Source organism: Dipteris shenzhenensis, chromosome 31 (genome assembly GCF_047967505.1).
Source record: "Dipteris shenzhenensis isolate YYH24624 ecotype China chromosome 31, Dip_SZ_1.0, whole genome shotgun sequence".
Taxonomy (NCBI): Eukaryota; Viridiplantae; Streptophyta; class Polypodiopsida; order Gleicheniales; family Dipteridaceae; genus Dipteris; species Dipteris shenzhenensis.
In genome coordinates, this window is record NC_141626.1 from 612,619 (window position 1) to 627,379 (window position 14,761).

General features: G+C 43.0%; 1 protein-coding gene across 1 annotated transcript in view; it reads right to left on the reverse strand.

Annotated features, from left to right (window-relative positions):
- LOC147880872 (dual specificity protein kinase YAK1 homolog) overlaps positions 1 to 6,942 on the reverse strand; it is a 63,369-nt gene extending 56,427 nt beyond the window's left edge. The window contains exons 1-5 of the mRNA XM_087402220.1: positions 6,288 to 6,942; positions 5,167 to 5,366; positions 4,854 to 5,007; positions 4,529 to 4,638; positions 2,911 to 2,980 (exon numbers count right to left, since the gene is read on the reverse strand). Of these exons, the coding sequence (XP_087258346.1) occupies positions 2,911 to 2,980; positions 4,529 to 4,638; positions 4,854 to 5,007; positions 5,167 to 5,366; positions 6,288 to 6,470 (717 nt within the window). The 5' untranslated portion in view covers positions 6,471 to 6,942. The remainder of the gene's footprint in view (positions 1 to 2,910; positions 2,981 to 4,528; positions 4,639 to 4,853; positions 5,008 to 5,166; positions 5,367 to 6,287) is intronic.
- Positions 6,943 to 14,761: the final 7,819 nt, after the last annotated feature.

Genomic DNA, 14,761 nt, shown 5'->3' on the forward strand with positions numbered 1-14,761 from the left:
CACAGAGGCATTGATTCCACCATCAAAGCTGTGGAGCATTATTTATTTTGACCGACATTGAGGTGGGATGTCAAGACTTATGTCAAGACATGCATCACCTGCCAAAAGGTGAAATATGACAGACAAAAGCCGGCTGGACTGCTGCAGCCTTTACCTATTCCCGATCGACCCTGGTAGAGCATCGCCATGGACTATGGACCATTATTTGCAGATTCAGCAAATAGGCCCACTTTATTTCCGTACGGAAGAAGATTACAGTAGACCAGATGGCAAGACTTTTTATGTATCATGTGTTCAAACATCACGGGATGCCTCAATCGATTGTTAGTGATCGAGACTCGCGGATGACGAGTCTATTTAGGAGAGGTATCTTCGAGAATATGGGTCCCACGCTGAATTTTTCATCCTCTTTCCATCCTGAATCTGATGGCCCTTGATCTTCTCAAATGTTATGTTTCGGAGCAGCAATCGAAATGGAGGAATTTCTGCCACTTGTTGAGTTTGCGTACAACAACACTGTACATTCATCCATAGGGAAAGCACCCTTCAAGATTGTGGCAGGAGAACGGAAGGTACCTCCCATTCTGCATACGAAAGAGAAGATTCTTGAAGCGGACAGACTTGTGGAGAGTCTGGATGTTGCCAATTAAAAAGTCAAAACAGCCCTCCAAAAAAGCCAGGAGAAGCACAAACGGGCAGTAGATAAACATCGCCATGAGCTACTCTTGAAGGAGGGCAATTGTGTGCTGCTGTGTTTCCAGAAAGCACGACTGAGAAAGACCTGTTGGGAGCCTGGCCGGGGGATAGGCACGAGGACTGAGCTCGCCCCTCTGCCACGAACAGCGGGTATTTGGTTTTTGTCCATTTGATTGTTATTTCTTATTTTGGAATTATCTGCAGTGTATTTCATGTGCTTGGAGACTGGAGTCCTTTCTGGTCCCCACATGCTTAAGCAAGCACTCAGAAGCAAAGGGTGTGCTAGGGAAAGGCCAGAGGGCCAGTGTGATGCATGTGAAAGCCTTGAGGCACTTTGCGCACAGTTTGCTAGTGGTTTGGATGCTTTGATGCCTTTCAATTGAGTCAAGTCAGAAGTGGATGCCTAAGATTGCCTTGCCAATTGGATTCTAATGCAATGTGGAAGAGATGCCCAGAAGATAGTCGGAGGATTTGCAGAGAGGTACGGTACATGTGGACCAAATCGTAACTTAAAGGGTGATCATAAGAGGATAATAGATCATGAGCTCATGTAGTACACTGTTGCTTCACCCATTTTAAGAAGGCATTTGACAAATCAGTTATCAAGAGACTACATGAGTTGCAGATTTTGAGAGAGTTGTAGTGGCAATTTGTGTGAGGTTTAAGGGAAGTCCGTATAGTAGAAGGCTAGACAAGGGAGATTGGAAGACCTAGGAGTCTAATAAGCTTTACTCGATATTCATCTATGTTTGGTCTGTATATGGACAAGTTCTTTAGTTTACTCTATATTTATCTATGTTTGGTCTGTATATGGACAAGATTGACTTCCTGAGTCAAGAAGTTGCAAAATAAAAGTTGGTGGTATTATAATGTATGCCTTCATGCTCTCTAATCTAATGACTTACAATACCACTAATGTGTGTCTCGAACACTGCTACACAAAACCTTGGCAATTGTATTGTTGATCATCATCGTAAGGTATTGTTTCGCTCCACCGTGAGAGCCTTGCGGATGTATGTGTAGTCCATATCAAGGGAAAGCCTGAATAAATAACGATAAATTAAGCACTGGCCCTTTAGGGATGGCATAACACAACTAGCATACTCCAAGTGTGAGGGGGTGATGACGATATCTCTTCTAATAAATCTAGCCAGAAGTCATCTGCTGAAACAAAGCTCCGTCAATTTCTCCACAGCTTTTGCAATCTTGCAAATAGATCAACCAGCCTGATTCTGCCCCAGTTTGGTTGGCAGAAAAGATGCCTTGACCCTATCCTAGAGGAGATTATGAAATAGGAATTTGAAATCCCCATCATACCAATTGTTTCGACAATGGCTCCAATAGGAGATCTTTCAGATGGATTTAACAGTATAGGGAAGAGATCGTGTAGCGCTTGTCTAATGGGAGATAGGTTGGCATTGTAGATGTCGTCTAAGTCATGAGGTGATTGTGCAAGCGCTACAAAACGGTGACTGGCAGAGATGGTGAAAGATAGATGTGTGTGATCAGCTCTTGGTGTTAGAGGGTGATATCAATAAAGGAGGGGGACCAACGAGGTAGTTCACTACACTGCCCCAGAATTTTCTAGAACTATTGCATCTGTAGCCTTTGAGAGCCCTTGAGAGGTGGACTGTCAAGAAGGAAGGGGGGAGGGGGGGGCAAGAGGTGGGGGGAAAAGGGGTGAAGACATGCTATTGAGAAAATAGATAAAGGCAGACTGCTGTTGAGCGCCCACTGTGTTGTCTGTTCGTTTTCCTAATATATTAAGCACGATATCTAGAGAGAGATTTGCAAAAAGTGACACCAAAAGCAAGAGGATTCTCATCAGTACTTACTACTCCAGCATCCGCTTTCAAACAGAACTTTTCCACAGATGCAAAAAAGAGAAATAGAAAAATTGATGGAACACACACACAAGAGAGAAGGTGGTTGTGGGGGTGGGGGACCAGGAAGGGGGGCAGATTCCATAGTGGCGAGAGGAGAGAGAGCACACAGAGAAGGGAGAAGAGACCCCCAGGGAGGGGAGGGGGTGTGTTGTCAGTAATTCCTCATTTAACCATGTTTAAAGGCCAAAGGCACATTTAGAATGCTGTTGGCTTATCTTTTTCTCTGGATACAAACATGAAATAAGTAGGGCCTGGCAGCTACAGACCCAATGCGATAAATAAATACCAGAATAATAAGATAAGTAATCAAAATACTACAAAAGCATACCTGCTTGATGAAGAGTCGAATCAGATTCAACGAGATTCCCTTGAACTGGTTGACTTTGAGCAGCTCAAATCTGGCAACCATAAAGACGTACAGGTCTACTCAGGAATATGAGACAAACAGTATCAAAGCAAAGACAACCACACCCTTTACAGATTCAAAATGCACGGGCTGGTGTGGTTTGTAAGCAGCTTCTAAGCTAGACAAACAGTACTAGGACAGAAGATAAAAGACTTTAAACTTAAAGATTCTTCCAACTGACATTCAATCCCAAAATGCTCATCAATCAAATAATCGACATATCCATTATCTTGAACATGGAACATTCATGGAGAAACCATGAGACCTTTGAATTGTCTGTACAAAAGCCTTATACCCCTTACAGGTGGTCACTTAAGGGTCATGTGGCATGATGACTTCATATATCTAGATGAATGGAGGAACATGCCCAAACTCATCCTCTAAAAACACATCAAATAGCGCAGTTTCACTCTCATGACAGTCAAAAGGTTGAAAACTGTAAACTCCATCAACAATAGCATGGGCTAGCTACTATAAATCCCCAGCGACATCATCAGCCCAACGCTTGCATGACGACTTCATACATGCGTTATGTGTGTGAGCCTCTCCCATAAGTGCCCATATCTCAGCTTTTGCACAGCCTGCTCACGGATTTAGATCCAAGGCACAAGATGCAATAAAAGTCTGTCATAACTTCTCTCTCCTTCTTGCTGTCCACCAAGCTGCCAGGTACCAGGCAGGAGATGTGTCCCATCCAACACAGCATATCCGTCCATGAAGGTTGCGACTCAAGATCAAATGTGTCCCAACACTGAAGGACCTCTGTAACTATTTAAGGGTTATGTAATCACAGAGAGTGTCCCTTCATAGGCTCTCCACATCGTGTAACCCTTCATTCACACACCTGTTTGTACACGTCTTCTCTTATAAAAACTCTTCACTCTCTATTTAAGAGAGCACCTTGGATACGACATTTGTTCATCGGCTTACATCGCCTCAGCTTACTTGCTATTGTTCATATCAGTTTGGGATATACCAGATCCTGTTACTGGCTAAGTAACAATCTCACAAAGGCAATACAGTTTTCCCCTTCATTACAGACCTTGTAGCCACCTTTAATGCTAGCAATGGACACTTTTTCTCTTGGAAATAGACTAGTTAATATTTTTCCCCCGTTGCACCAAAAATTTCCAATATTTTGGAATCCTCCAGTTATTTAGGGGTTGAATACATGAGGTTTGGCATAATCTGCCAGTAATTCCTTTGTCATCACATGAGTCCTGTCACCAGAGCCCTGGATCACTATGCTTCATCCTCTCCGCGGCTCATATAATCTATCCAGTTGCATTGCCCTTCAAAATCTTACAATTTGCAACCCATACAGTCTGATAGATGATACCATGGATACACGTGCACGCATGCACACACACAGATTCCTTAGTAAATCTATGTAAAACTACATTGAGCTTCTCTGAGGAAAGTAATGACCCTCCCATTCTCTTTTGCACATGTATTAAAAACTGACATTTGTGCAACATCAATTGAAGATTTGAGACTTCAATCGTCTAGAAAAATATTCCGAGTTCCAACAAGAACTTACAAGTTCACGCCAAGCATCTCAAAAACAAGGCATAGATGCCCATGATAAACAAAATGTTCGAGGATGCGAACAATGTGATGCCTATCCTCTGGGTCAAACGTATTATTAAGCTGCACAAGAAAGGAAAAACTCATAAAGTCAGAACAACACCAAATTGGGGGGAAAAACTGAACACTTGTCATGCTAGCAAAAACTAAGGTTGTCTACAGATAACTGTGCCAGGCATCAGCGCCCTTCATTATTAAGGGGTCAGGCAAGATGCACCATGTTCAGTATGTAAACTTCTACAAGCGCCCTTCATTATTAAGGGGTCAAAAAGATGCACCATGTTCAGTATGTAAACTTCTACAAGGGCTTGCTGATAATATGCTGGTTGGTTCTTTATAATCTTCACTGCAACAAAACAATCCCTTTCATCTGCCCAACATTTGGCAACTTGACCGAAAGTCCCTTGGCCTAGGAGGTCTTTGACTATATACCTGCAAAACCCAACAGAATCCTTACATCACATTGAAGACAATGGTATGGCCCATTTGCCTTCTCAAAACAACACAAAAATAACGGATTAAATTTCTTATAAACTAGCAGCCAAACCATTCCAACAATGAAACAGCAGTTGCCAACAAAATAATCCAAACCTGTGGCTTGATTCTCCATTAACGATCACACCATTCACAGCAAGAATCAAGTCGTGGTTCTCATTATCGAGCCCACTGTTTGACTTGGGCACAGAAGGATTTGTCAAGTAGCGTTTGGGATTGAAAGCCTCCGAGTACGTGAAGGTTGTGTTGCAAATTTGAAAAGTTTCTAGTATGTCCTTTGTCAGCTTCACCAGAGGCTACACAATGTCAATTTAGAAAATCCCAATCAAAAGCAAGAGCTTGTGTGATGCTTGCCAAGATGTTGAAGTACTTGGCACTGCAATAAACTTTTAAAACAGATCCAGTAGAAAATAATGCAGGAACTAGAATCCATTCAAACGTGTAATAATAAGAAAAAGACGATAAGCAGAGAAAATGCAGGAATCCGAATCAATGGAAAACATATCCCACTGAACTCATTGACGAGGTGTAAAACAAAACCTCTTTTCAAGTCCAAAAACTAATCATTCACGCGTAAAACTGCTTTAAAACGCTTGCCATTGCTAAGTTGTAGCTCTGAGGATCCTATAACTTCAAAATATCAAACAACTTTCAAAGTTCTCAGCACGACTTTCAACTTTCCACCTTCACCCCTGAAACCCTCCCAACTCAAAGAAGTTGACTCCCGGCATATCCTTAGACTATCAAAAGTCTCAATAAAACAGTGCGCGATGAAGCTTCGAACGAAGAGCCGTGGCCATCAACCTACCCAAAAATAAGAGGAATTTCCCCAATTCTGTTGTAGGACGAAGTAGGGGCAATGTCGATTCCGTGAATTTAATTGCTAACATGAAACCGTGAGAGCACGTTTCCTCGAATCTGATTATCAAGTTCAATAAAAAACTCTACAGGGTCAAAGCAGGGAGTAAGCTGTTGCCTCATCGGTGTGCGGTTCCAATTAACCTCAATGCCCATGATGCAGATCACGGCAAACAACGACTTTAAGTTTAAGCCTTTGAAAGTGTCGCATTGAGGCAAGTCCCACTTTATAATTTCTTCACCATTTACACATCGAGCTGGGGAAGTATGCTGACGTACTAGGGCATACAAAAATGACTTCGACCATTCATTCAATGAGAACAAAGAATTTGAGGTTATCCAAAGTATATAAAATGTACCGTGCGATCAACAACCACCCGTAGAGGTTTCGGGTTTTTTTTATCTGGCTCTCGACCCTGCGTTGACGGAAGGTAGGCACTGAAGGCGTGACCCCTCCATTTTGTGCGTGGTACGGACGGGTGGCTCGTGATAGAGGATTCCTCATCTGCGCATCCTGATCCATCGTTCTCGGGAGCATCCATTTCTTCAAAGCTATCCAACCTCACGATTCAGGCAAGGCAGCTACGCGTACCTCGGGGCGTCCGGATGAGTTATGCAGATTTTACGGAAGTCAAAAAAATCCATGGAGGCACAACTTCCCAGAATCAGCAATTGTGTCGCGCAAGGATGCTGAATTGTTCCCGCCAGAACCAGGCCAAATCGTCCGCCACTCTATCGAATCCAAGCAGCTCAGAAATGCGGGACGTGGCTGCGAATAAGGACGAAATTGAGAGTCCAAGTGGCATGGAGAGGCGGAAAGGGGAATGGAAGGCTTCGAAGGGAAGGGAAGGGAAGGGCAGGGCAGGGCAGAGAGCAGAGTGCCTTGGTTGCTTGGTTGCTGAGTTACTTAGTTAGTAGTTTAAGCAAGCAAGCAAGAGGAAGGCAGGCAGGCAGGCTGAGAAGGCAGCAGCAGCAGCACGCAACAACAGAAATAGCAAGCAATGCGCTTCTCTGCTCTGCAAATCACAACATGATTACTACCTCTCATCCATTAACCCAACCCACGCTGAACCCTTGCTCCCCATATATATTCTATGCTTTTATTTCCTCGTTTTCCTCCCCGACTCGCCAAAACTCTCTCCTTTTTATTAGCTACAGTGGACTTTGTTAACTCCCTTGTGAGGCGGGGTGCTCTCTTGTTGGCAAAAAGACCAATCAAGGGGACAAGAACTCTTTCGGGATTCATTGGGTCAATTTTTGGCTATCTCTATAGTCCTCTCAAGTTTCCAGCTTAATGTAGTTTGCATCTATACCTCAAATGATGCCTAGGTCCATGGGGAGTGTTGGAGCTTAATGAGAGGATTTCCAGGAGTAGATGGTTTTAGGGGGGATTGGAATATGATTGAATTCTTGAATGACAAATCTCACTCTATTAAGGGGTTGTCAAACATGGAGTTGAAAGCATGGGAGGAATTGTGTCTAGATAAGGGTCTTGTTGTTTGCATTGAGCTGGACCCTGAAGGGTTGAATGGGTTTTCCTGAGCAACAAGAGAAAGGTGAAAGAATTTAGAGCAAGGGGATTGATAGGTATTAAATTTCTGAGGAGGGTTGGTGGTGGGGGGTGCCCATGGGTGGCAAGGTGTAGCTCAACTTTGAGATTTATGATCATGTACCTAAAGGTTGGTTGTTCTCGTTGTCTTGGGAGGTGGGAAGATCATTTGTATCCCGTTCAAGTTTAATAAGAATTCTTGAGAAGGTTGGGCTCTATGAGTAAGTCAATAGGGTTTAGGCAATCGAATCTTCTAGTCTAGCCAACCCTTGTGCTATATGGGATATGGCTATTAGGGCTATCCTCGAAGTGGCCAAAAGTTGGGATACCAGGGTCTGGTCAGAAAAGAAAATTGCTAATGAATTCTTTGTGGATTCTAGGAGTAAGCTAAGGAAGGTGTTGGAGCTTTTTCCTCGGGACCGGTCGAGCTGGAGGATGCATTGAAGGTTGAGGAGTTGGAGAGCATAGATGGCCAGGATCCAAAGCAGGCTCCTCTAGCTCTCATTGGGTGTTTGCCTGCCTAAGTTCTTTTTCCATGCTTAGAGAAGAAGCAAGCTATGACAGCAGAAGATCGTGTTATGGATGCTCAAGATAACATTGCATCTAAATTTTGGCGTATTGCTTAAGTTTTTAGAAGGAAATTGGCTACTATTCTTGGTGTTAATGGGGAGAAGAATGAGGAATGGGAAGCTATGCTAACTTATGTGATGATGGGGATCTCACCTAGATTTTCTGCTAAGAGAGTTGAATTGGAGAGAGGGTTGGTTGATTTGGGAAGCTGAGTTCTATGTGGCATTTTGGAATGTGGTTAAGGTTGATTCTGCTAGGGCTAATGGCAACTCTCTAAAGACATTAATGTTAGTATGATAAAGTTTTTTCCTTGAAAGAAAGAATAGATTGAAAGTGCGGTATTGGAGATGCTAAATACATCATATAAAATTGTTGCAAAGGCTTTGGCTTGCAAGATCATGGAGATTTGTATGACTATAGCTTGTGGTAAACAAGGAGCAAAATGGATTTACTGAATCAAGGGTTATATTTGCATTTATTCTGAATGTCTCCCCTACTTGGGATTTTGCGATCGTGACTGGACAAAAATGCATATTATTAGGCTTTGATTTTGATCAAGCATGTGACCATGTCAGATAGGACTTTGTTTTAGCAGCATTGGAAAGATTGGGCTTTGGTTAAGGATTTTGTAAGACTGTGGGAGCTTTGTTTGGGAATGCCTCTATGTCTAATTGGAAGATTTAAATTGCATCAATCTATAAGGCAAGGATGCAATCTATTGTGCAACAAGTTGCCATACACAAGCTATAAGTATGAACCTCCAAAGACAAGTTAGTTTCTTCTTACACGGATCTTGCTATACCTTTGAAACCAACATTGCCAAGCATGGAACGGGTTAGTAGAAACATCATCAAACCAAATTTTGTCTATGGCTTATAATAGGAACCAAAGTGTAAAGGTTGTAGTGACCTCTGAGTCTTGTTTAGTCTTCTTTTGCAGTCACCCAATAAGCAAACATCCCTATTATGCTAGATTCTTGTGCATTCTTTTACAATTTTCCAGACCTTCGTGGCTAACAAGCATGTCATAAAAAGGAGGAAAACAAACTTTTGGTTACCTAGATACCTCTTATTAAAAACAATGTCAAACATTCAAATTTTCTAAGCTCTAACATTGGAGGTAAAGAGACCAAGGATTTCATAATTCCATATGAGTTTGAATGAGGGGTTCATTGAAGGTTCTCCCTCTTTTTCCATTTACTAGTAAGGTGCTCATTATATCTTTGAATCACAAGGATTCAAAATAACCTATCCATCATCCCAAACAAAGAGTCTCTTTCTACTAGAAAACAAATGAAAGGCATGGTGGACACCCTATCTAGACATCCCATGCCATTCATAAGGTCTCCAAATGTCAGTACACACTTCTCAGCTAAGCTATCAGAATGAATGAATAAATACTTCTTCCATTTAGGACATCCAGAATTAAATTCTTAATAGTCTCCTTAAGTTTTGTCCATGGGTTACTTCTTTCTTTTTTTGTCACCTCCCCAAAGGAAAGTCCCATCAAGAGTGGTTAATTGCTTGTCAAGAGCCTCTAACTATGTCTAACTATGTTGCATCATAGTTTTGATGAAAATTTTGGATATGAGAAGAACCAAAAGGGGTTATCTAAACAAGAAATTTGCTTTATAAGGCAATCTTTAAAGAAATATAATGATTATACAAAGGCCTTAGAGAATATCTATATCCTTCACTTTTTACCATATCACATTCATCATAAGTTAAACAAAGAAACCAAATTTATGAATGCTTGAAACTATTAGGAGAAACACGATAACAGAGCAACAATGCGAGAAAGTACACAATACAGAAAGTGCATAGAATGGAAGAGAAAGAGAGACACTGATACACATGGTTCACCCAGTGTAGGCTATGTCCACAGAGAAATAGCTAGTCCTATGTTTTTCTTATCAAGCTAGCGAGAAGATACAAGATACAAGCAGTATAACCACTACTCTCATGCTATGTGCCCACATGTCTTTTCACAAATTTTGACCACACAATTCACGCACCAATTTTCAACTATTTTCCACTTTGGGGATGCTGCCCCTGAACCCTCGCCAAGGGGGGCCTAAATAGTTATCATCAACCCCTTGGTGACATTAGTAGGGGGGCTGCCCCCCCTTAATAGAGTGGGTATAAACACGTATGGGTCAAAAGCATGGCCAAAAAACAACCTCTAAAGACCTTAAGGATCAAGCTCCACATACAATAATCTTTCACTTGCAGACTGGTCATAGCAACTCCATTGTTACTACACTCACTAAAATTCTTTGGATATGGCGATCTCTCATATTATTTCTTATTCTTGAAGACTAATTGAAGTTGAGCGTGAGCTCAACTTCTCCTTAGTTACCATCGTAGTGAACATGTCTACAGTATTATAGCTAGTGTGTATCTTTTCTAGCTTCAACTGTCCATTCTAAAAAACAGAGCGGATGAAATGTGAATCGATCCTCCTGCATTAGCTCGACGTGTGGGTGTGCTTGCTCCCATAGCTGTCAATATTCTGTTGGCGATCTATAGGTAGGGTTTGTGTAGTGGCCAAGGGCTTTTTGTACATGTATCTAGTTGGTGGCGGAGGGTCCGGTGGCTTCTCCAATTAGATCCTTGCCCTTGAGAGATGAAAGTAAAGAGGTAATCTGTCTCAAAAAATCGAGGTTGGGCTGCTAAGAATGAGTCTTTGGGATAGCCAGATCTTCGAAATTTAGAATGTCATCATAAAACTGTTCCCCGATGTGGTCACCCCCTTGCTACTGCTCTTATTGATCTTATTGTTCTACGTGATCGAGATGGTTGACTGAGGTGCTGTGAGAGGCATCGTAACGCCATGTTGACCAGTGCCAGTATTCCTTTGTTGAGCTCGGTCGAGCATAATCTTCTCCCATTGTGAGGCTACCTTTGCCTCCTCTTCCATCTTGCACAGGCGTGCTTCTTCGGTTGCTGATGACACCTGTGGGGTTGGAGCTAGTGGATTTCCACGGTGTGTTGCCCCATAGTGTCTTGCAGGATAGTGCCATGGCTTCATGATGTGCTTGATCATGGGCATGAAGAGCATTGGATTGCCAATCTTTTGCTGGGGCTTGTGGCATTGCCCATCCATCTCTCTCTAAAAATAATCTGGCTAGTTTGTCTTGAATTGTATGGGCTCTAAAAGTCGCAGTAATGGGTTCGCAACTACGTTGTGATGGTCCAACATCTTGACCTTGGTGAGCATTCTGAGCACTTGATCAGGCTTGATATAGGTGGGCGACCCCCTACCATCCTTGATGTCATCAAATGGGATACCTCTCTTATGGTGACGGATGTCATAATTTACCCACGAGCTTTTGCTCCAACTATCAAACTTTGATGAAGGGCTTGTCCATCACAAGAAATCCAAAGACCACCCAAATGGCATCAATACTCAGACCCTGTTCATCTGTGAACAATGTTAGCTTTGTGGCATGGCTGTAGATGTCGATGAACTACATAACAAGATTGAGATCTAGGTAGTAGGGGAGCATTTCCACCAAGTAAGCCGACAGCTTCGAGGTAGGGCTAGACTTCGGAATCACAGCAGCCTTTGTAGCATGTGTAGGTATGATAAGAGATGCGAAAGTCCAGGTTAGGCTTGTAGCAGAAGGATGAGTGGATGGACCATCTGTTAAGGGTAGTAAGCCAATCATGGCCAAGGGGAGAAGTGTAAGAAGTGGTAATAGAATGTTCAGTGTAAAGTGGGGCAACAACGATGACCTTTCGATGCTTGGCTGGATGGGATGAGAGACTTGACCACTCTCCTCTAGGTGAGATTGAACATGAGTCTCCTCTATAAGCTATTGCTGTGTTATATGGCTGGGAAGGGGTAGAGAGAGAGGGAGCGTAACAGACAGAGTGGAGAGGGGAGAAGATGGGTGGACTGTAGTGGTGGAGGGAGTAGACAGATTGGAGGTAGAGACATGGGTTTGACTGGACACCATGGGGCCAAAGGAGTAGTGGAAATCTTGGAGGATGAACTCATGCTGAACGGGAGAATCTGGGGTGTAAGAGGGCAGATGAGAAGGTTATGGAGGCAGATCTGGCAATTGGGAATTTTTGAAATTTTTTTGCAAGAGTTCTATTAAACGTGTTAATGCAATGGATTTTTGCCCAAGGGTGTAGTTTATATAGAAATCTATCCTGGCACGCGTTGCGTTAATGACTCGATGGGCATTGCGATATTACTTTAATGTGAATCACATTGGTATCTTAGCGATGACGGACAATGAGCTAAGATGGTGAGCATTACAATGGTAATACTAAGGTCGCATGTGCTACAATGGTAACCCAGTGGGTGCATGGGGATACTAAGCTGACGGGTGCGTGATGTGGGGATACTAAGCCTGCATATGCTACGATGGTAACCCAGTGGGTGCGTGGGGATACTAAGCCGACGGGTGCATGGTGTTATAGAGCTAGCTCAACATACTTTCTAAAAGGTTACTCTGGAGTTCTTTTTTATTCTTTTATGGACACATTTAACATTTTTTTAATTTTCTAAGACAGTGTGAGGATTAGATCAATGTGTGTGTGTGTGTGTGAGGGGGGAGAGAGAGAGAGAGAGAGAGAGAGAGAGAGAGAGAGAGAGAGAGAGGGGATGTGACTGTGGTGGAATTGACTGATGGGGTGATGGGACCTATCCACTTAACTGCTTCGTGAGTGTGAACTGTTGGGGGTGCTGGTGGTGTCCTATTCACCTAGGGAGTCATTCTCTGTCAGGTGGGGAAACTCCTATTTTCACCTATAGGGAGGACTGCCTATTATCACCTAGAACCAGGAGTACGAGTGGAGTCAATCTTGTGAGGGCTTCGCATACCTGCATCTCTCCAAGCTACATATTTACTAAGTGCACTGGTGAAGAGAGTGGAGAGATATGGCTTAGGGTTATGAACAGAGGATGTTTTCAACTTGTATGTGTCAAGTCGCGTGGATGGGGTTCAAGCATCTATTGGAAGGAGTATGGCTTGGAGATCTTGATATAAACCTAAGGCTGTTCTCGGGAGTCCATGGCACTTGTGGAGATGCTCTGGAGATGCTTGTTGTGGTTACTCTTCCATGGAGGTACCAGTAGCTTCTTGTGGTTCTGCTCCCTTTTCAGGAGCAGGTTCTTGTGTAACACCCGTGTTTGGGATAGGAGTAATCTGACGAAATGACTTCTTCTTAGGTACCCATCGAGGCATTTCATGGGCTTGGATTCTCGTTTCCCTTGTGGGAGTAATGGCAGGTTCTTGTGTTACTCCTGCAGTTGTAGGGGGTGGCCTTGCCTAAACATGAGGACTCGTGGGTAGAGTGGGGTCGCTTATGCTCTTAACCTAGTGTAAGTATTCTTGGAGAAGCTAGCAATAGGTTCTTGTGGCTCTACCCCCATGTTAGGGGTAGGTTCTCGTGGCAATACCGCTACCTTACCTCGAGATGTTGTTAGGAGCAACCTTATAAAACAAAGCAACAATGCAAGACACGAAATGCATAAAACACACAATATAGAAAGGGCATAGAATGGAAGAGAGAAAGAGACACCGATATATGTGGTTCACCCAATGTGGGCTATGGCCATGGAGAAACAACTAGTCATGCATCTTTCTTATCCAACAAGCGAGACGATACAAGATACCTGATACAAGCAATATATCCACTGCTTTTTTGCTATGTGATCCACACCCTTATCTTATAATTTTGACTACACTTTCTACAAAAATCAAAAGAATGTGTTGGTGTCAGTGTCTCTGCTTTGCTAGTGACATAGCCATGCCTTTGCCAAACAAACATCATTGGTGAATAATGTGTCACAACTGACCGTTGCTGGGTTAGATGTGTCATCATCGATCTTGGGAAGCTTGAGCATCCATGGCAGTTCATCATCACTAATGGTAACTATGCACCTTTTTGTGTAGAACATCGTCATGTGCCTATATACAAGTCAATGGTCCTAATGGCAAGTCCTTGGTTCCAAGGTAGCTCATGAAATTCATGGATCTTGGTGATTAAAAGACACAGTGGGCCATTAGAAAATTGTGGGTGGGTTTAACTCAGGGCCTTTGGTATCCCCGACTTTACTTTGTTTCATGCAGTCCCTTTGGCCTTTGTACCCTTGCACTTCGGTGGGGCTGACAAGGTCATTGTAGGTTGGAGTTTTGAGGGAGTTGGTGGGGAGTAGAGGCTATGGACACAAAAGAGTCTAACCTCTTGCTTGGCTCATGATTGTAGAAAGTGAGTTCTCTTGCCTTAGGTAGTTTATATATGTGTGTTTTAGGACTTGCCTTCCCAACATCTAGTTACTGGTCCATTCTTGCCCCCTTGATGCCTCTCCCTCTACGACCAGGCCCTCCCTCTCAGAAATTGTGACCAATTAAGGTAGTACTTGTTTGGAAATCGATGCCAAATTTTGGCACTCCCCCTTAGTCATGATTCCACATGATCAACCTATTAATCGATTTGATGTGTAGCGCCTCCTTTGCATGGGCATCTCAATTTTGCACTTTGGGATTTCCTTAGCAAAATTTTCCCGAGCAAATTTCACCTACAACAGTGCAATAGTATAAGCATGCCGCCTTTGAGCACTCATTTCTTCATGTGACACTCATGCACACCTTCCTTTTCCATTGTATTATGCCTTGCATCCATGATGTCCTTAGCTTGACTTTGTTGATTTTAAACAATTCATTCAGTATCCTTGCAATGGCTTTTTCTGGACCAT